At 42.9% G+C, this 22,563-nt stretch overlaps 1 protein-coding gene across 1 annotated transcript; it reads left to right on the top strand.

The window, feature by feature from the left end:
- Positions 1 to 17,459: 17,459 nt before the first annotated feature.
- LOC102866604 (NADH-cytochrome b5 reductase 1-like) lies at positions 17,460 to 22,563 on the top strand. The gene is made up of 8 exons (XM_006887972.1): positions 17,460 to 17,657; positions 17,812 to 17,884; positions 18,393 to 18,499; positions 18,734 to 18,863; positions 19,781 to 19,864; positions 20,705 to 20,790; positions 21,765 to 21,864; positions 22,391 to 22,563. The coding sequence occupies exons 1-8, from the start codon at positions 17,460 to 17,462 to the stop codon at positions 22,561 to 22,563; spliced, it is 951 nt and encodes a 316-aa protein (XP_006888034.1).

Below are 22,563 nucleotides of genomic sequence, written 5' to 3'. Positions count from 1 at the left end.
CATATAGATTGAAAAGGTGTGGAGACGGGACGCACCCCTGATGTACTCCTTTCCCAATTTTGAGCCATATAGTGTTTCCTTACTCTGTTCTCTCAAGTTTTAACCAATTAAGCCTTCCAGGCAAGCTTCAAAACAAAACTACGGTAAGAAAAATTTTACCCTAAATTGAGATTCTAGTCTTCAGAACTAAAAACTGAATTGGCAAAATGAAACACACCAAAATATAATGACATTTGATTGTTTTTTCTCATTAAAAAAAGTTACATCTACATTTTACCTGTAACAGGAAGAACTAAAAATATGTTGTCAGCAATGAAAAGTACAAATAAAGAAAAGGACATTTTAGTGGTCCAAGAGTGTAGAGTTTTGAAAACCAGTTTGTGGTAGCTAAGAGACTTAAGGGAGCTTTTATAGGGTAGTGGTAAGGAGCTGCACTGCCAACCCAAAGAGACGTGGTACAAATCCACCAGATACTCCATGGGGAAAAGGTGGGCAATCTCCTTCTGTACAGTCTCAGAAACCCAATGGAGGATCAACTATGTTGGGTCTGGCTCGATATGATGAGAATGTTGGGGAGAAGTGTTTGCTGTCCTTTCCCTCTCTTCTCATCCCTGTTAGACTTCTACAATTTATTTTATGTGTATAAACAGTGTCTTAACTTTTTACATTAGCAATGCTGTACCATAATTGTCCTTTTGTAACTGACGTATATGTCACTCAGCACCACTTTTTTTAGTTTGTTGCAATACTACATAAATTCTTGATTATTCTTTAGTGATAAGTCACAATTCATTGTATGAGTGTACCATAGTCTTTTATTCATTTATCTGTTGAGAAGCACTTGAATTGCTTCCCACTGATTGTTATTATAAATAATATTGTGATAAACATGAGTGTGAGTATGTCTGTTTGCATCACAGTTCTCATTTCTTTGGAATATATAGTGGAGTTGCTAGGTCAAATGGTACTTCTAATCTTAGCCTTCTACAAAAGCACCGATCTGCTCTTCATAGTGGTTGAACCATTTTATATTCCCACCAGCAGTATATAAGAGTTCTAATCTCCCCACACACCCTTGCCAGAATTTGTTTTAAAATGTCTTATTAAACAGGCAATCTATCTGCATTTCATTGGCTATACGAAGTCATTTGACTGTTTTAATGACAAGAAATTGTTGTGTACCTTGAGGAGAATGGGAAGCCCAGAACACTTGATTGTGCTTATGCAAAACTTTTACTTGGACTGGCCAGGAAGCAATCCTCAGAACAGAACAGGGAAACACTGCATGGTTCAAAATCAAGAAGAGAGTGCATCAGGAATGCATCCTGTCTCCCTAACTTTTCAATCTATATACAGAGCAGATCATTCAAGAGGTTGGGTTTCTGAGGAGGAATGGGGCATCAGGATTGGAGGAAGACTCATCAACAACTTATGCTATGCAGATGACACACCTTGTTTGCTGAAACTGAGGGGGACCCGAAGCACTTGCTGCAGAAGGTCAAGGACTTCAGTTTTCAATATGGATTGAATCTCAACATCAAGAAGACAAAGATTCTCACCACTGGGCCAGTTGCCAGGACCATGATGGATGGAGAAGAGATTGTGGTTGCTAACAGTTGCAGTTTGCTCAGCTCCACAATCAACACTCTTGGCATTAACAGTCAGGAAATCAAAAGTCAAATTGCATTATATAAATCTGCTGTCAGGGACCTTTCCAGAGTACTGAGAAGCAACAGTGTCACTCTAGAGACTAAGGTGCACTTGATCCAGTCCATGATCCTTCACAATTATTTGCTATGCATCAGAGAAATAAATTATGACTAAGGATGATGGAATAATTGATGCCTTTCAGTTGTGGTGCTGGAGAAGAGTCTTTTAAAATTTTTCTTATTATTCATTTCAATGAAAATTTACAGAGACTTTGGATTTCCATTCATTCATTGTTGCACTTTTCTCCCCGCCCAACCCTCCCCCCCAGTACACTCCCCTCTTGGAAAAGTAAAAAAAAAATTCTTTCATTGTTTTACAATCCCTCCCCCCCAGGTCCACTCCACTATGCAGCCTTCGCTCTGGACTCCTGTCATGACAAAAATACCTACTCACATACCCCTTTTAAACAGTTTTCTCCCTCATCTGTTTAAATGGAGTATACATTATTTATCCCATCTTTCTCAGTCTCCCCCCAACCCAGATGTCAGTCCTGTTTTATAACAGTTACACCATGCAGCATTTGTCCTTTTGTGACTGAGATACTTCGTTCAGCATAATGTCCTCCAGAATCACCCATTTTGAATAATAATGCATGAGTTCCTTATTTTTCAATGCAGTGTAGTATTTCATTGTGTGAATATACCACAGCTTATCTATCCATTTGTTTGCTGATTGGCACTTAGGTTGTTTCCAGCTCCTTGCTATTGTGAACAAATCTGAGATAAACATGAGTGTGTGGAGAAGAGTCTTGAACATAACATAGACCACCAAGAAAACAAATAGGTCTGTCTTGGAGAGAGTAAAACCAAGTCTCTCCTTGGAGGCTAGGATTTTGAAGTTCCATCTCACATACTTTGGGCATGTGGCCAGGTGAGAGATTGGTCCTTAGAGAAGGACATCATGCTTGGAAGGGTGGAGGGACAGCGCAGAAGAGGAAGACCCCAGAGGAGATGGATTGATACAGGGACTAGGGCAATGGGGGTAGGTGTTGCAGAGTCAATGAGACTGGCTCAGGACAGGGCAGCTTTCAAAGCTGTTTTATGTAAGGTTGTTGCAGGTCGCAGGCAACTCAACATACATAACAACAACATACATAACATACAGTGCACATATAACATGTGGCACACATAAAAACAACAACAAACAGGCAGTGTGCTTTTTAGTATTACCATTGAGTTCTAAGAAGAGGGCACATGGGGAAAAAGCATTTCTGAAAAAAGATAAATACTAACCGGTGTTGATATATGGATAAGATTTAAACAAAATAGGAAAGAAGAGAGGGTATTTTAAGAGAGGAAAATGTTACCAGAAACTGTTTTTCTGCCTGCAGCCAGAAAAAAAACCTTGGAGATGGGGGTTGGAATGGAAAAAACCAAATGTTTATCATATACTGATTTATAGGAGACTAAGGATTGAGCTCCCGAAATCTGTCTTGAAGTCTTGCAGACTGCAGGGTGTTCTATAGGGGAGGACAATGGAGAGTGAGTTCTTATATTATCTTACTTCCTCCAGGTGTTCAGACCCATTGATTATATCTCAAACTGATCTCCCAGATTGTGGTCCAATATTGTCAAAGTTTTGGAGATACTTGGCAATATCCAAAAAGGAGCACTACAGATTTCAAGATTTAAGAGGTGTAATTCTTAGCTATAGGTGGCAAGGTGGACAGGTAAACACCATCAAGGGCTTTTTTTAAAATAAGGAATCCTTCTTTTAGCTATTCTACTAAGCAAAGAGAAAAACCTTGCCTTTCTAAAATGTTGCAGGAAGAATGTTAGTTTTGACTTCTTCTTGTTGTTGTTAAGCACCATCGAGTTGAAACAACTCATAGCTGACTCTCCAGCCAATTTTCAGAGACAGTAAATCACACGGGAGGAGATTACCCATCTTTCTGCTGCAGAGCAGCTGCTGGGTTTGAAACACATACCTTACATTAGTATTGGGTTTGTGAAAAGTTGGCCTCCGTTGATCGAGTGGTGAGTCTTCAACTAGTATATCCTCTGGTAGCAAAAGAGAATCCTTTTGCTTAAGGTATTAGAAAAGGTTAGGTTTCAGACTAGTACAGGGTATTTTTTTTTAAACAGCTAGTTACCTATTGCTTTATTGTCAGTTGCAAAACACACAGCCTCCTCTGAAAGGTCACACTGACTGGCAGGACCAGCACACTTAGAGGAGATCTGTGGTGACCACTGGCCTCACCAGAGACTGGCAGAGAAGTTTCTAGTCTTCCTATTTCATACGCAAAGGCATCAAGGCTCAGCACCTGAAAGCCTTTCCCTAAGTATGTGACATGGGCAAGCGGAGAAGCACAGTCCACTACTGGTGTGCAGAGACTCAGCAGTCCATGTTTTCCCTTATGTGCTTCAAACCAGCCAGAGCATGTGAGGAAGTGGTTCAGAAGTGTGAAGCTGATCAGAATTTAGGCAAAGAAAGGCCTTCTGAATCAAGGCATTGTATATAAATAATTGAGGAGTAATGATGTCAGTTTGAAGACTAAGGTGCATCTGATTCAGGCCATAGTCTTGCCAATCACTTGCCATGCATCTGAGAACCGGACAATGAATAAGGATGACAGAAGAATCGACACCTTTGAGCTGTGGTGTTGGAGAAGAGCACTGAACATTCTATGGACGGCTGAGAGAACAGAGATGGCTTGGAGAGGGTGCAGCCAGAGTGCTTTTTGGAGGCAAGAATGATGAGACTTCACCTCACATACTTTGGGCATGTTTCTAGGAAAAGGCTATTCCTTGGAGAAGGACATGATGTTGGGAAGGGTGGAGGGTCAGCGAAGGAGATGAAGACCTTCAACCAGGTGGATTGACATGGTGATTGCTGCAATGGGCTCTTGTGTGTCAGGAAATGTGAAAACAGTACAGGATAGGACAGGGTTCAGATCTTTTATTCATAGGGTGGCTATGAGTCATACTCAACTCAACAGCACCTAACAATAACCACATGTAAATTTCTGACAGACAAGGACAAACAATTGGTTTCCAGCAGCACAGAAACCAGTCCTAACTTAAGTTTGATGGCTTTGCCAGACTCATAATGACAGAAGAAGCTGGGAATGAGATATGGTGAAGCAAGCAAAATCTTACACAGCATCTACATAAGCCTAGGACCTTTCTATAGACATCCCTCACAAAACTGGTGGTGCCTACTCCCTGTTCTGAAGAGTTATAAACAGCAGTGGACTGAACATACACATTCTACCTAATTGTTTCCAGGGACCTTGGGAATAAATCAACATTGATGCACATGCTACTCTTGAGAGGACAGGAAGAAAATGCTGTGGCTGGTAGTCATAGAACAAATCAACGCTGAAAATGAGAACCATCTGAGGACCTTCAAGAACATGCAGAAAAACTCCCCTTTATTCCAATAAGCCAACTACAAATTCCTGGCTGGAATCTTTTCTGAGGACAAGAAAAGTAAGTACATTAGGAGCAGTGGGGACAGATTGGGATGGGGTCTTAACATGGGGGAGAAAAAGGAGTCAAGAAAAATCAAAAGAAGGGGTCACCTGGTGAAGCAAAGAGGGTTTTCTGAGGGAGTCCAATTCATGCTATAATTTTGAGTGCATTTCCCTCCCAGTGTCTCCTCCTTGAATACACTTAGGGGTGAGAAATCCACAGTAACCCTGTCAAGGAAACATCCACTAGGTAAGCTCAGTGACGATGGTGAGTTCCCAGGGAGGAAATGTCAGGATAGGACAGCAGCTAGAGAGAGCTATGAAGAAAAGAACTAGGTAAAGGGCAAAGAGAGGGGTGTGGACACGTGTCACAGCACGCTAGAGTGCCAGAGGCCTCAGGGTTACACGAGTACCTGTTGTTGCTGTGTACTGTAGAGCTGGAACCCACCCAGAGCTGACCCTCCCATGGGTTTTCAGAGGCAATTAATCCCACAGGAGGAGATCATTCATCCTTCTCCTGTGGAGCAGCTGGTGGCCTTGAACCACATGCCTTTGGGTTTGCAACACACCTTCCTGCCACTAGGCCACCAGAGCTCGCTGGAGGTCTACTAATCCAAGTCTGAGATAACTCTGACGGCCAAGGCCAAGGCTAAAATAACTTGCCAAGCCAGAAAATCTCTTGGCATGCGGCAGGCTTCACCATTAGAGAAGAATATTGCTCTTCACAAAGAGTCCCCTCTTCAACCTACAAAAATATTGATCAAGTGAAAGCACCTCACAACTGCTGATGAAATATTAATCTCTGATCTGGACTTTAATCTCCCAAGGGAAGAAACTTTGATTTGTCACAGGTACTGGCACTAAGGGAAAAAACACAGGAAGAGAATCCTAACTTAGAATTAGCTCTCCACGAAGATATTGAAGGTCTTCATCTCTCCCCCAGAACTGCTGACAGTGGGGATTCTCTCCGGGCAGCATCTTCATGAAAACTACCTCTTGGGCTCCATGCAGGTCCTGTTTTGGGCATCCTCAGGAGCTAAGTAGGATTACATGACGGTGCTGATCCATCTGTTAAATCCTGACCCTGAGTGGCTCAGGCAAACAGTAGCCACTATTTCAGGCCTCTTCAAACCATACATTGAGGCCAAGAAGCTACTTGTGAACCATAGTCTCCTCATTGATTTTTGTCTCCCAAAATATAGGAACAACATCAATCACTCCTCATCCCGTGAGGCACTTTATTCCAGGCAGAAAACAGATTATGCCCTCCTCATGAATAAGGCCCCAAGAATCAATGTTTGTTGTTGTTGTTATGTGCCCTTGAGTCGTTTCCGACTCATAGCGACCCTATGCACAACAGCCCTACACCCTGCTCTATCCTGCGCCAACCGCACTGCCTCTGACACACCCATACCGATTACCCCAGTCACTGAATCAATCCATCTCATAGAGGGTCTTCCCCTCCTGCGTTGTCCCTCCACCCTCCCAAGCATGATGTCCCTCTCCAAGGACCCGTCCCTCCTGGCAACATGTCCAAAGTATGTCAGACGAAGCCCCAGAATCCTTGCCTCCAAGGAGTAGCTTGGTTTAATCCTCTCCAAGATGAATCTGTTTGTTTTCCTGGCAGTCCAGGGTACATTCAGTACCCTTCTCCAGCACCACAGCTCAAAAGCATCCACTCTCCTTCTGTCCTCCCTAGTCATTGTCCAACTCTCTGATGCATAACAAGCGATTGCAAAGACCATGGCCTGTATCAGGCGCACCTTAGTCTCCAGAGAGACACTGTTGCTCCTGAGTACTTTAGAGAGGTCCCTAACAGCAGATTTTCCCATCGCGATACGCTTTTTGATTTCCTGACTGCTGGTGCCAAGAGTGTTGACTGTGGAGCCGAGCAAACTGAAGCTGTGAACACTCTCAATCTCTTCGTCATCCATCCTGACGCTGCCAATTGGTCCAGTGGCGAGAATCTTTGTCTTCTTGACATTGAGCCTCAGTCCATACTGAAGGCTGCAGTCCTTGACCCTTCGCAGCAAGTGCATGAGGTCTTCCTCAGTTTCAGCAAGAAGGGTTGTGTCATCTGCATAATGCAGATTGTTAATAGATCTTCCACCAATCCTGATGCCACAATTCTCCTCATAGAGCCCAGCCTCTCGGATAATCTGCTCTGCATACATGTTGAAAAGGTATGGAGACAGGATGCATCCCTGGCGTACACCCTTCCCAATTTTGAACCATGCAGTGTTACCCTGCTCTGTTCTGACTACTGCCTCTTGATCCAAGTACAGGTTTCGCATTAGCACAATTAAATGTTCTGGGATTCCCATTCTTCTCAGAGTCAGCCACAGTTTGTTATGATCCACACAGTCAAATGCCTTTGCATAATCAATGAAACACAGATAGACATTCTTCTGGTATTCTCTGCTTTCAGCCAAGATCCATCTAACATCAGCAACAATATCCCTAGTACCATGACCCCTTCTAAACCCAGCCTGGACTTCCAGCAGTTCTCTGCTGATGTGCTGTTCTAATCGTTTTTGGATGATCTTCAGTAGAATCTTGCTTGCATGTGAAATCAATGACACTGTTCTGTAGTTTCCACACTCAGTTGGGTCACCTTTCTTTGGAATGGGAACAAATATAGATCTCTTCCAGTCAGTTGGCCAAGTGGTTGTTCTCCAGATTTCTTGGCACAACTTGGTGAGCACATCCAGGGCAACATCTGTTATCTGAAATACTTCAATTGGTATACCATCTATTTCTGGGGCCTTGGGATATCAATTAATTTGTTTCAGTTAACAGATGCAGCCTTGGATGTACGCACCAGTATATGCCAGGAAATTTGAAGGACAGCTATCTGGCGATCTGATTGGAAAAAGGTCCTTATTTGTTCCCATTCCCAAGAAACATGATCCAACTGAATGTGGAAACTAGTGAACAATCATTGGTATCACATGCAAGCAAAATACTGCTGAAGGTCATTAAAAAATGGCTCAGTACAAAGACAGGGAACTGTCAGAAGTACAAGCAGGATTTAGAAGAAGCGGCGTGGCATCAGGGATATTATTGCTGATGTCAGATGGATCCTGGCTGAGAGGAAGGAATACCAGAAGAATGTCTATTTGTGCTTTATTGAGTATGCAAAGGCATTTGACTATGTGTATCATAACAAGTTGTGGCTGGGAGACCCACAGCACTCATGAGGAACATATACCTGGACCAGGAGACTGTAGTGTGAACAGAGCAGGGGAGCATTTCATGGTTTTGAATTGGGAAGGGAGTACACCAGGGTTGTATTCTCTTTCCATACCTATTCAGTCTGTATTTTGAGCAATTTATCCAAGGAGCTGGACTCTATGAAGATGAGTGTGGCATCAGAATTGGAGGGAGATTGATTCATCAATAACTTGGGTTATGCAGATGACACAAGTTTGCTTGCTGAAAGTGAGGAGGACTTGAAGCACTTGTTGCAGAAGATCAAGAAATGTAGCCTTAGGTATGGACTGCATCTCAATGTCAGAAAAACAAAGATTCTTACCACTGGACTGTTAGGCATCACCATGAAAGATGGAGAAGAAATTAAAACTGTCAACAACTTCATCTTACTTGGATCCAAAATTAACACCCTTGGTACCAGTAGTCAGGAAGTAAGGAGACACACTGCACTGGGAAAATCTGCAGTTAAGGATCTCTCCAAATTGTAAAGGAGTAATGATATCAGTTTAAGGACTAAGATGCATCTGATTCAAGCCATAGTCTTTCCAATTACTTGGCATGCATCTGAAAGCTGGACAATGAATAAAAAGGATAGGAAAAGAATTGACACCTTTGAGTTGTGGTGTTGGAGAAGAGCACTGAACATCCCGTTGACAGCCAAAAGAACAAACAGATATGTCTTGGAGAGGGTGCAGCCAGAGTGCAAAAATAATGAGGCTTTGCCTCCCATACTTTGGACATGTTGCTAAGGGGTGCTATTCCTTGGAGAGGGACATGATGCTGGGAAGTTTGGAGGGTCAACAAAGAAGAGGAAGACCCTCAACCAGGTAGACTGAGGCAGTGACTGCTGCAATGTGCTCTTGTGCATCAGGAGGTGTGAGGATGGCATAGGAGTGAATAGAGTTCAGATCTTTTGCTCATAGAGTCATACTTGACAGTACCTAACAACAACATGAACTTTGCTAGCAATATCTCTCATTCCTTTTTGATGGTAAGAGATAACTTTCACTGCTTCAAATTTGTTTCTTTTTTTTTATTAATTTTAATGAAAGTTTACAGGAACTTATGGTTTCCGTTCATTCATTGTTGCACTTTTCTCCCTGCCCCTCCCAATTCACTCTTCTCTTTGAAAGGTAAAGGAAAAATTCTTTCATTGTTATTCAGTTCTTCCCCCCAAGTCCACTCCACTGTGCAACCTTCATTCTGGACTCCTGTCATGACAATAATGCCTAATCACATATCCCTTTTAAAGAGTTCTTCCCCTCATCTGTTTCAATGCAGTGTACATTATTTATCCCCTTTCTCAGTCTTTCCTCAATCCCATTTTACAACAGTGGCATTATGCAGTAATCATCCCTCTGTGACTGAGATATTTCACTCAGCATAATGTCTTCCAGGGTCACCCATTTTGTATAATATTTCATGAGTTCCTTATTTTTCAATGCAGCATAGTATTCCATTGTGTTCATACCAGAGCTTCTCTATCCATTCATTTGTTGATGAGTCAAATTTGTTTCTATAATCTATTAAAGCCTGGAAAGAAAAACCTTGGATGATCATGGAGTTATCCAGCCTACGGTTCTCTGGGAAAGTTTTTCCCCCAAGTAACCTCTTTTGCCTGAGATCCTTCTTGACCCTCTTCCAGGACGACCCTATTGACTCTAAATTCTTCTGCTTTGTTTTGGCCCAAAATGTTCCAGTTGGCTTCAGTCCCATCATCTTTCACCACTAGGGCAATAATTCTATATTTTTCTGTAGAGGAGGACAAGGTCTTTGAACAACTACATAGCTCCACTGCCAGGGTCACTACTGGCATGATAACATTTTATTCTTCCCCACAATACGTTTATACTTAGAGATTAGTATTGTCATCCCTGTTTCTTTAAGGTTGCCATTTGTTTGGTATTTTTTCCCCCACCCTTTGATTTTGTGTCTGTCTTTTTCTTCTTTTTTTATAGATGTGTCTCTTGTAAGCAACATATTTATGGACTTAAAAAAAATCCATTATGCTACTCTTTTTCTCTTAAATTGGTACATTTAGTCCATTCACATTAAGTGTGATTACTGTCAATGTGGACAGAGAGTGGGGTGGAGCTCCCCAATGAAAACAAGCTTGGAAGGAGGAGTGGCATCCACTTCCATAATAGCTTACCTCCGGAAACCCTATGAACCTGGAGAGAGGTTGAAAGACAAGCGTTGCGGACTCTCCTTCATAGGGTCGCTATGAGTCACCTGCGACTCGACGGCACTAAACAACAACTTAACAACATTGTCAGTCCAGGTTTTACTTTTGCCATGTTTCTTTTTCTGTTGTTTCTGGTTACTACAGTCCAGCATCTCTATGTGAAGGACTTCACTTAAAATTTCTTGTAGTTTTGGTCTTGGTTTCACAAATTCCTTTAGTTCTTTCTTTTCTGTAAAGAATCTAATTCCCCCTTCATGTCTGATGGAGAGCTTTGCTGGGTATAGGATTCTTTGCTGGCAATTGTTATCTTTCAACTTTCTGTATATGGCATCCCGTTGCATTCTAGCTCACATGGTTTCTGCTGAGAAATCAGAACTTAATCTAATTGTTTTCCCTTTGTAGGTAACTCTTTGTTTTTCTCATGCTGTATTTAGAATTCTGTCCTTATCTTTTAATTTGGATAATTTGACTATGATATGTCTTGATGTTTTTCTTTTTTGGTCTAGTCTATTTGGTATTTATTCTCTGTGCTTCTTGAATGTGGATTTGCCTGTTCTTGAAAATAACTGGGAAGTTATCTTCTAGTACTTCTTCCACATCCTCTCAGTGATTTCCTTGTCACTCCCCTGTTCTGGAATTCCAATCATATGTATATTATTCCTTTTGACATCGTCCCAAGTGATTCTAATGTTTTCATTTTCTTTGCATTCTCTGATTTTTCTTCTAGTATGTTTCTAGTGAGGCTCTTGTCTTTCATCTCACTGACCCTCTGTTCCATCTCATCAGTTCTACTTTTTGTCCTACTAGCATATTGGACATCTCTGCCATTTCAGTCTTAAAATTCTGGATGGCATTTTCATGTTTTTCTGTTACTTCCAATACTGTGTTAGTTGTAGCCTAATTGTCTTGTGATGATTTTTTTTTAGTTCTTCTATCTCTTTTTCTACTCTATTACTTCTTTCTTCCATCTTTTGCCTTTTCCTCCATAGCAGTTCAAGTTGCTCCTCATCCATATATTTCTTCTGCACTTGTCTCTGAGGTATTTGCTGGCTTTTTTACTTCAATTGTTTCCTTTCACATTTGTATCTTTTTCTGCAGCTGATCAAATAACTCTACATTAACATATTTCTTCTGGTTCTCACTATCTTTAGTATTCATTGGGTCTGCTTTTCTAAGAGAAGGGTTATTCGGGGTTTTTTTAAGATGGCTGAAGTGGATTGCTGCTTTATTGACATTATGTGAGTCTTTTTAGTAGAAATTAGGCTGTTGTAACTAAAAAATTACCCAGAGTATGGCAATATATTTGTTCTTCCTGTGGTCCTCGCACCTGACAAATTTTTTCCCCCAAGTACCTTAATGACAAAGCAGGAAGCCTATTGTTCCCTTCTGTAAGTGGATTCTCACCTGCCTCAAGGTGTCCTGGTCCTCCCTGCTGCTTCAGCTTACAGAGTCCTGTGTGAACAAGGTAGTTAAAAGACTGGAACTGCCAGATCCATGGCTGCCAATGCCACACAGTGGCAGTTTCTACCTAGGTTATTATTATAAAGTCTTTACCTGTTGGCTTACAAAGATTTTCGACAAATTCCCTTAAATAAAAGGATTAGGCTTCGAAATAATATATAGTGGTTATTGTTGTTGTTGGGAGCCATCAAATTGACTGTGAGTCATAGAGACCCTATGAACAACAGATCTAAACCTTGCCCTATCTATGCCCTCCTCCCCATCATTCATATGGCCCAGCTCATTGCTACAGTCACTGTGTTAATCCATCTTGTTGACTATACAAGTTGTTGTTATTATTATTGTTCATGCCATCAAGTTGGAACTGACTCATAGCTGGCCTCCAACAGATTTTCAGAGACTATAAATCACACAGCAGGAGATTGACCTTCTTTCTATCACTGAGAAACTGGTGGATTCAAATCACCTGCCTTTAAGTTAGCAGCATAACTTCTTTCCCACAGGGCTATCAGAGCTCCCATGACAGTCCTTGACCTTCTGCAGCAAGCACTTCAAGTTCTCCTCAATTTCAGCAAGTAAAGTTGTGTCATCTGCAATGGTATTAGGTGTGTCAAAGACAGTGAAACTGGCTCAGGATAGGGCAGGCTTTGGAACTGTTGTACGTAGGGGGGTTGCTATGAGTCGCAGGTGACTGTACAACAATTGACCATGCATTTGACTGTGTGGTTTATAATAATTAAATACGGACAACAATGAGAAAAAGGGAAATTTCAGGACAATTAAGTGTGCTTGTGCAAAATTTCTACATGGACCAAGAAACAATTATTCAAGCAGAACAAAAGGGATACTACATGGTTTAAAATCTGAACATCTCTATGTCAAAGTTGTATCTTTTCACCATAACAATTTCATTTGTATACTGAGCAAATAATCCAAGAAGAATATGGCATCAGGATTTGAGGAAGATTCATCAACAACTTGTGATGTTCAGATGACATAATATTTCTTTTGAAAGTGAAAAGAACTTGAAACACTTAAAGATGATCAAAGACTTCAGTCTTCAGGATGGATTACATCTCAATATAAAGAAAGCAGAAATACAACTGGACCAAAAAGCAACATCAAGATCAATGAAAGAAAGATTGACGTTGCCAACAATTTAATTTCATTGGTTCCATAATCAACACCCATCAAAGGAGCAGTCAAGAGATCAAAAGATGTATTACATTTGGCAAATGTATTGTCAGAGACCTCCTTAAAGCCTAAAAAACAAAGATATTAGTTTAAGGACTAGGACATGTTTGATCCAAGTCATGATGTTTTCAATATGTCTGTGGATATCGGACAATGAACAAGGAGATTAAGAAAGAGTTGATGCCTTTGAATTGTAGTGTTGGCAAAGAGTACTAAATAAACTATAGACTGTTAAAAGAACAAATAAATCTTGTTTGTTGGCAGAAATGCAGCCAGAGTGCTCCTTAGGAGCAAAAGTTGCAAGGATTCATCTCATATACTTTGAGCATGTTGTCAGGAAGGGCCAATTCTTGGAAAAAGACATTATCCTGTGAAAAACAAAGGGTCAACAAAAGAGAATGAAGTGAGTTGAAACAGTGACTGCAACAATGGCTCTCAGCAAAGTGGAGATTTTGATGATGCTGTGGGACAGTACAAGGTTTAGATCTGTTGTTTTTAGGGTCACTATGAGTCGTGGTTGACTCGATGGCACCTTACAACAACAATCTCAAGGCTTATCTTTAACAACATGGCAGTTTAGTCAAAGCATTTAGGAATCTCTCTCTCTCTCTCCCCCCCCTCCCTTTAAAATAAGGAAGGAGATCACATAGGGTGTTATGAATTAAATTGTTCTTATGTACCAGAGACCCTATGTACAATAGCTCTGAACTCTGCCTTATCCTGAACCAGTCTCACTGTCTCCAACACACCTACCCTCATTGCCTCAGTTACTGTGTCACTCCATCTCATCTGGGATCTTCCTCTCCTGCACTGTCCCTCCACCTTTCTAGCATATGTCCTTCTCTAAGGACTGTCCCTCCTGGCCATATGCCCAAAGATGTGAGACAGAGCTTCAATATCCTTGCCTCCAAGGAGCAGTCTAGTTTCACCCTCTCCAGGACAGACCCATTTGTACATTTCGTGGTCCGTGGTATGTTCAATTCTCTTCTTCATCATCACTATGCAAAGGCATCTATTCTTCTGTCATCTCTAGTCATTGTTCAGCTCTCTGATGCATAGCAAATAATGGTAAAGACCATGGCCTAAATCAGGCACACATTAGTCTCCAGACTGATATCATTGCTATTTAGTATTTTGGAGAGGTCTCTGAGTATATTTCCCCAGTGAGTGTAATTAATCTTCTTATTTCTTCCTTTTGCCCACTACCACAAATTATGCCGTTGAGTTTCCCACATTTGGGGAAATCCCAAAGGTCAGCACATCTGAGTGCAGTGGATAAGCCTTGCCCTAGGAAAACCAACTTCGTAATCATGATACCGCTCCTGCCAGTTAAGTATCATCTTTTGATTTCCTGACTGCTGGTGCCAAGAGTGTTGCGGAGCCAAGCAAGCTAAAATTCTTAACATTTTCAACCTCTTCTCCTTCTAGCTATCATGCTGCTATCAGTTGACCCAGTAGAATTTTAGTCTTCTTGATGCTGAGCTTCAATATGTATTGAAGACTACAGTCCTTGATCTTCCACAGCAAATGCTTCAGGTCACCCTCAGTTTTGGTGAGCAAGGTTGTACCATCTGCATAATACAGGTTGTTGATGAGTCTTCCTCCAACCCTGATGCCACATTGCTCCTCATAAAGTCCAGCCTCCTAAATGATGTTTCTCATATAGATTGAAAATTTAAGAAGACAGGATGCCTCCCTGAGGCACTCCTTTCTTGATTTGGAACCATTTTTCCTTGCTCTGTTTCTAAGGACTGCTTGCTGGTCCAAGGATAGGTTTCATATGAGCACAATCAAGTGTTCTGGGATTCCCATTTTTCTCAAGAATAAAATAAGTCCTCTAAAATAAGTGTTGAAAATTCCAATTTCTAGAAGCCTATCTGTGGATGCAATCCCCTTTGGGAGTAAATATTTTATTAGTTATGTTAATGAGGTATGTCAGTGTTAGATGTCTTAAGACAATCACTTCTGAGATAGAAAAGGAATATATTAGAGATAAAAGTAAGGAAGCACAAATGGAGAAAGATTGATGCCATGTAAAATTACCAAGGAAACAAGGAAGAGATTCTGAAAGAGATAAGGATTTCCCCCAAAGAATCAAGAATATCTTCTTCTGGATTTTGTGCTCTGAACTCTGACTTCTAATCTCTTTAGCTGTTATAAAATTAATCTAGGTCACTAAAGACAGTTACTTTTGCTTTATATTTTAAAGCAACACTAGGACACGAAGACACAGTCCAGGGAGTGCGAAATTTAGAAGGGTCCCCTTAGGATTCAGCCTTTCACCAACTGTGCATAATAAATTAGAACATCCTGGGTGAAATGTGGGTTCAAAGGTAGGAAGTGAATGTTCTGGGCAGATAGAATGGTACCTGAAAAGATCACAAAGTTCTACTAATACATCTTTTGAAGAAAATGGAAGATAGTGTGACTGAAGTGGAGACAGGAATCTGCTTCCAACGGAAGTAGGAAAGATTAGGAAGCACCACTTTCTGTATTGGTGTAACAATGTTTGGTGTTTATTCTAAGAACAGAGGAGCATCTAAGATCGAACCCTTCCCTTCTAAGATCGAACCCTTGGACTTTATTCCTCAAGGGATGGAATGCATCTTGTGAGCAATGAGTCCTAGGTGTCTAACATGGTCTCTGTGAAAAAAACTGGTAGTTATTTTGAAAGAAGAGAGAGAGAGAAAGAAAGAAGGAAAAGAAAGAAAGGAAGGAAAGAAAGAGAGAAAGAAAAAAAGAAAATGCGTTACCATGAAGTCATTTCTGACTCACAGCAGCCCTCTAGGTCAGACTCATAGGATTTCAAGTCTGTAATCTTTAGACTTCTAACAACCACCACCACCTTTGGACTAGATGAGCTCCAGTGGCTTGGTCGGTAGAGAGTCAACCTGCTAACCCAAGGGTAAATACCTCTCTGATGGTTCACGGCTAGAAAGACGGACTATCTCCTCCAGTGCGATTTACAGCCTACAAAAATTCAGTGGAGGGTCAGCTGTGAGTCAATTCTGACTCAATGGCAAGGAGTGAGTGAGTGATCTTTAGACCATCACATTTTTCTCCTCTGGAAAAATTACCCCTCAGCTTTTCCATTAGCAGCAGAATTCTTAACCAGATGGGCTCCTTATTTTGTCAAAAAGTACTAAGAAAATCAAGTTCCCACGCCACTGCTTACTCCTGGGCCTCTCATAGCCGACTCATAGCTCCTTTGATCGCAAGGGAAGAGATTTTTTTTTCTCCCGGAGGCACCAGAAAGCGTGGCGTTTTGGTTAACAGGACAACCTCCTGAAGTACATCATTAGAGATCCCCTGAGACTCTACTGGTTATGTTATATACCCACACATAGATGGCCCTTCAGCGGATTTCCAATCTCAAGGGAGCAGCTAGTGGATTCAAGCTGCATACCTTCGTGTTAAAAGCGCTATTCCTTACTACTAAGCCACCACAGCTCTCGAAACTCTATTGGAGAGTTCCTTACCACTAAGCCACCAGAGTTCCGAAAGTTCTACTAAACAGTTCAACTGTCTATACTTGCATTTTAGTGTGTTGAAAAAGTAGAGTAACCACACAACGAATGGTTCCACCCCTTTCTCCTGTACTCAGAAGCTATTTCTGGCTCAAAGTATTTGAGGCCTCTCAGATTTCCATTCCTCGCACTTCGCAGAACTTCCATTCAGTTCAAGGATAAACAGATCCAAGTGGCTGGGGTCAGGAGGCCCCGGTGGAGGAACTGGAACTTAGCAGTCAAAACTGTTTCCTTGTGGTCCAGTTTAAATATTCTGGAGTAAATAAACACTGTGGCTCTTGTCTCTACAGGGGCTGGACGCAAGGGGACAAGGGGTAGGGTGCGGGGAAGCCCCGCCTCACCCCAAAGCTCCGCCCCTGGACAGAAAACCACGCCCATGGAGCCACGCCCCTATCTGGCCCCGCCCTGAGACCTGGCCGCCGCTCTGCTCCGCGGCGCATTGTGGGATCTGTTCGCCCGCTCGGCGCTGAAGGACGCAGCCCTTGATTATGGGGTTCCCACAGGTGAGTTCCTAGATCATTGTGGTGCACCAGCACACCTCACCCCATCTGGTACTGGACACTCACCTTGGTACCTGCTGCTCTCCCTGTCAATCCCGCCCCCCACAGGGTTCTGGGCCCGCCCCAAATGCTGGAGTCCGGGTACCGCGCATCCCGGGTGGGGACTGCCCAGATCACCCCTCTGCTCTCTGCATGCTCCCGCACAATGTCACCACCCCTGGGGCAGCTAGTCGTGCTGGACGATCGTCACTCACGCCATGGGCTTTTCCCCAATTTGGTGGTCACCCTACCTCCTCTACCCTCAGAGCCCAGTCCTGCTGGCCTCCCTGGGGGTGGGGCTGCTGACTCTGCTCGGCTTGGCTCTGGGCTCCTACCTGTTTCGGAGATCTTGCCGGCCACAGGTCACTCTCCTGGATCCCAATGAGAAGTACCTGCTGCGACTCTTAGACAAGACAGTGAGTTAATTCGGAAAGGGCCTGGGGAGGGGAGGGGCCAGAGTTCGCCTTGTATGAAGCATGCATCACCAAGGACAGCATCTGAAGTGGTTGGGATGCCCTAAGCATTTCACAGTGTCCAACCAACTTATTGAAACACTTGTCTATCCTCCAGACTGTGAGCCACAACACTCGTAGGTTCCGTTTTGCCCTGCCTACTGCTCACCACATTCTGGGACTGCCCGTGGGTAAGAAAAGGCTCATTTTGCTGGGATCCCAAAAGGGTAATTCCCCTCTGACTCTTCTGAAACATGCGGCTTCCCTGTTTCCACCACACCCAGTTCTCCTTTGCCTACTTGGCTCCCTGGTGCCTTTGGGCCCCTGCAGGGTGTGGTTTCATTGCCCCTAGCCATTTTAAGCATTCAACAGTCTTTTAGTCTTCCTGCATGACTTATTCTTGCTCCTACCATTCCCTTGGACAAGGAGGCACTGATTTATTCTCAATGTCCAGACCCTCAATTCACCCACTGCTGCTAAATTGCTAGAAGTAGTTGGTAAGTTTCTCCAGTGAGATGCTTATGAGGAATCCAAGTGGGGCTCAGAGGTGTTGAACACTCCCTGCCTGGTAGTTTTTTGGTACCACAGTAGGAAACAAGACATTCTTGTTCTCTAAAACAGCTCTGGGTATCCCAAAAGTTAAAAATAATGTGGCACATACACAAACCACCCTTATGTAGTTCCCTGCACGGTCCCTAGGGAAACATGTCTACCTCTCTGCCCGAATTGATGGCAACCTGGTCATCAGGCCATACACTCCTATCACCAGTGATGAGGATCGAGGCTACGTGGATCTTGTCATCAAGGTAAGGGAATAGAAAAGAACTCGAGAAGCTCCTTGTCCCACTCTTTATATGATTTATAAAGACTTCCAAGATTTGTATGATTACAAGGGGTGGCGTATCTTTTTGTCGATATGAACAAAGTATGTAGCCTGGAGAAAGACAGCATGTGGGTGGTCCTTACTTCAGCCTCAGTATAGAGGGGACTCAGACACCAGTAGCATTCCAAATAAGGTATTTTCCATTCTGTCATAACAGGTCTACCTGAAGGGCGTACACCCCAAATTTCCTGAGGGAGGGAAGATGTCTCAGTATCTGGATAGCCTGAGGATTGGGGATGTGGTGGAATTTCGGGGGCCAAGTGGCTTGCTCACTTATGCTGGGAAAGGTAATGATCTCTCTTCTTCGTGAGCCCATCTCCCATTTTTCCAGTAGTACTCCTTGGAGGCAAAGATGACAAAGGGCATGTTTTTAGGAAAGGCTATTCCTTGGGAAGGGATATCTTACTTGGGAAGGTACTGTGTCAGTCAAAGAGAGAAACACTCTCAACTAGATGGATTGACATGGTGACTGCAGCAATAGGCTCAAGTACGTCAGAAATTATTAGGATGGAACAAGTTAGGGCAGGATTCAGGTCTGTTGTTCATAAGACCGCTATGAATCATACTTTACTAGACAATGCCTAACAATATCAACAATCTTGGAGAATCGTGTGACTGTGAGCATGTGTACTTGAGTATTAAGCCTAAAGCAATCCTTCTTTCTGACCAAAGAACTGGTACTGTAGAAAGAAGTGTTGCTCAGCCCCGTTTGCCACAGGGAGCAGTTCCCTGTCCACTTGAATTCACCAGCTCTGACAACTGTGGAGATTACTAAAGCAAACTTCCCTGCCCGCTCCAGGACACCTCAGGCTGAGCGTGAAGCAAGCCAGAGATGGCTTCCAGCCCTTCCCATGGGAGCAGCTGGGTGCATTAGCATGCCTCTGGAGCTTCTTTATGCCACTTGGGAAAATAGATTTGCACCTGGCTCTGTGCCTGTTGTCCTCACTAGGGAGTGATCCTCAGGCAGAAGTAGCTGATGATTCACCCTATTGCTCTGAGCGGGGACAGATAGCTCTGGTTCCATTGTCTCTCATGTATACTACTATCTGTCAGGGCTGGCTCAACTCCTACCTCCACCCAAGTTCCTGAATCAGATTTAATAGCAGCTGCTAAGCTGGATTTAGACATCATTTCAGTTCTGTATTTCTTTGACTTCCCTATATTGACTTTGTTCTTTCTCTCTTTTCTTCACTTTTCTCCTCAGGGAATTTTCACATTCATCTCAATAAGAAATCTCCAGCAGAGCTCCGGGTGGCAAGCAAACTGGGGATGATTGCCGGTGGGACAGGTGTATGTCACTTGAGGGGCCATTCTCTCCCACTGCTGTTGATAGTTACCAGGAAAACTTCCAAGTAACCTTCAGAAAGTTTGGCAATCACAGCCAAGCTGTTAATCAGGGGATTCTTCCCAGCAAAGCCTAATCCTCCCCCCAATCTGAAATTAAAAATTATAATCAGGTAAAAGGGGGGGATTAACTTATAGGATGAACGAAGTTAATCAATTGAGCTCTCCCAAGATAATAGCTTGCATGAATCTAAAAACTTTCAAGTGAGAGTAGACAGAAGTGACTGGAAATGATTAGTCAAGAAGAACGAAAATTAACTTTGATCATTACTATATATCAAGTACTGTGCTAGTCAGTTTATATCTAGCTCTAGAAAGCAAGTATTTACCTTCCTATTTTACAGATGAGACAATGGAGGTTCAGAGAGTTTACATGGTTTCCATGGGTTATTTAACACTGGGGTCTGTGTGATGCCAAAGCATGTACAATTAACCACTGCAAGTTCAGTGCCCCAGAACACTCCTCATTCATTCAGAAGGCATGTGCAGTCATCTGTCCCAGCCTCCAAGGGATTGATAAAAGAAGAGTCTTTGGTTCCTTAGAAAGATTTCAGCAAAACTGACTTCAAAATTCCATAGAACCTATCACCTATGATTTTTAGTGAGTTTGGGATAAATGGCTTATCTGTCCAGAAATGTAGGTGCTAGAAAACACCCTGGAAGAGGCCACAGGATGGAACAGTAGTGAGATTACAGAATTAAGATGAAAGAGTTGGTCAGCTAAGGAGTTGGGACAGCGGAGAGTGTGACCACCACATCTTACAGAGGGGTTATCTTCATGCAGGGATCACTCCAATGCTCCAACTGATCCGAGCCATCCTGAAAGATCCTGAAGATCCAACCAAGTGCTTTCTGCTTTTTGCCAACCAGGTTGGTTTGCTTCTCTTAGTCCTGGGACTTCAGAGTAGCTGGATGGGTAGAGGTGCGATGTACCAGTGGGCAGACCTGGTGCAGTGTGTTCTGTCTTCTTCCCAAGCCTCCTGTATAAGATATAGGACCCTCTAGTATAAAAAAGAAGAAAGAGCACTGGGCCGGATTTCTTTTCTGGACCCCAGTGAAAGGAGAACATTTAAGGAGTCTAGTTCTGAGCATAGAAACTTATGTCTCCTTGGTTAAAGTATTGTTCTGTGCAATTGGACCAATTCTGACTCATATAATGACTCATATAAGTGACAGAGTGAACTGCCCTGTTGGGAAGACCCTCAGTGAGATGGATTGGCAACAGTAGGCTCAGACAGAGCCACGGTTAGAAGTATGATGCAGGATGAGGCAATGTTTCATTGTGATACATGTAAGATCACTGTGGGTTGGAATTGACTCAGTACCCAACAATAACACTCTTTTCAGGAACATGTCAATAGGTGTTTTCTTCTGTAAAGCAGCTTGTAGGTTTGAACCACCAACCTTTTAGTTAATGACTAGCCGCTTAACCAGTGCTTTACCAAGTCTCATTTCTTAGGTAAATATGCCATCCTTACTTCATACACTGTAGATAATATTTGTTCCCCTCATCCTGACTTCCCTGCTAAAAGCACAATTAGGTTTTTCTTATTTAGTGTTCCTTTGAGATTCTTCTATCCTGGCTGGAAAGTTTTTACAGAAGAAAATTCCTTTTAAAAAAAATTTATTATTTTGTGTGTGTGTACCATCAAATCGGATCTGACTGGTACAGGAGGAGATTGCCGCCTTTCTCCAGCAGAGGATCTGGTGGATTCGTACCTCATACCTCTGAAATTGCAATACAGCTTCTTGCCACTAGGCCACCAGAGCTCCCTATACAGAAAATTAAAAGAAAAAAAAGTGGGCTCACAATGGTTTCCAAAGACTTTCCCTTTTCATTTCAGACTGAAAAGGACATAATATTGCGGGAAGACCTAGAGGAACTACAGGTGCAATATCCCAATCGTTTTAAGCTTTGGTTCACTCTGGATCAGCCCCCAAAAGGTACCTCCCCCATTTTTTAACGTTTCAGTCTCCCCTCATCATCAATATCAAGACCTTGCACCTCTATGCAATTTTTGGTTTTACACCAACCCCAGCTGACTCTGCCAATCTCTCATGACTTCCTGCGCACAAACAATAGTCTCCTGGGTCATTTCCTTCCAGTTCCTGTCCTGTTTATCCGGTGGGTGGCAGGAATGACTGTACTGCTGAGGCTGGGCCCGAGGCAGGCTAGTGTACATACCTCTCCTGTGAGGCAGTCTGAGTATACTCCACCGCTGTTGATACAGATGGAGTATACCCTTCCTGTGCTGAATTAGGCTGTGGAAGCAGGCTGAGTATACACCGCTTTGTTGAATTTCAGCTTAAGGCTGAGGCAGGTTTTGTATCCTCATCCAGCTGCTGCTATGACTTAATACCTCCTCAGGAGCCTTTCTGGGTCCTACTCCATGACTCATCCCCATGGCACCCTGCTCTCTTGCCACCATTGATTTGGAGTGCCAGTTCTCTCCTCTCCTCTGTACTTTAGATTGGGCCTACAGCAAGGGCTTTGTGACGGCCAACATGATCCGGGAACACCTGCCTGCCCCAGAGGATGATGTGCTGATGCTGCTCTGTGGGCCACCTCCAATGGTGCAACTGGCCTGCCAACCCAACCTGGACAAACTGGGCTACTCACAAAAGATGCAGTTTATTTACTGA

The sequence above is a fragment of the Elephantulus edwardii genome, unplaced genomic scaffold (assembly GCF_000299155.1).
Source record: "Elephantulus edwardii isolate Elephantulus edwardi_28Jun2011 unplaced genomic scaffold, EleEdw1.0 scaffold00063, whole genome shotgun sequence".
Taxonomy (NCBI): domain Eukaryota; kingdom Metazoa; phylum Chordata; class Mammalia; order Macroscelidea; family Macroscelididae; genus Elephantulus; species Elephantulus edwardii.
Note: the sequence above shows the minus strand (reverse complement) of the source record. Positions and strands in the feature narration are given on the sequence as shown.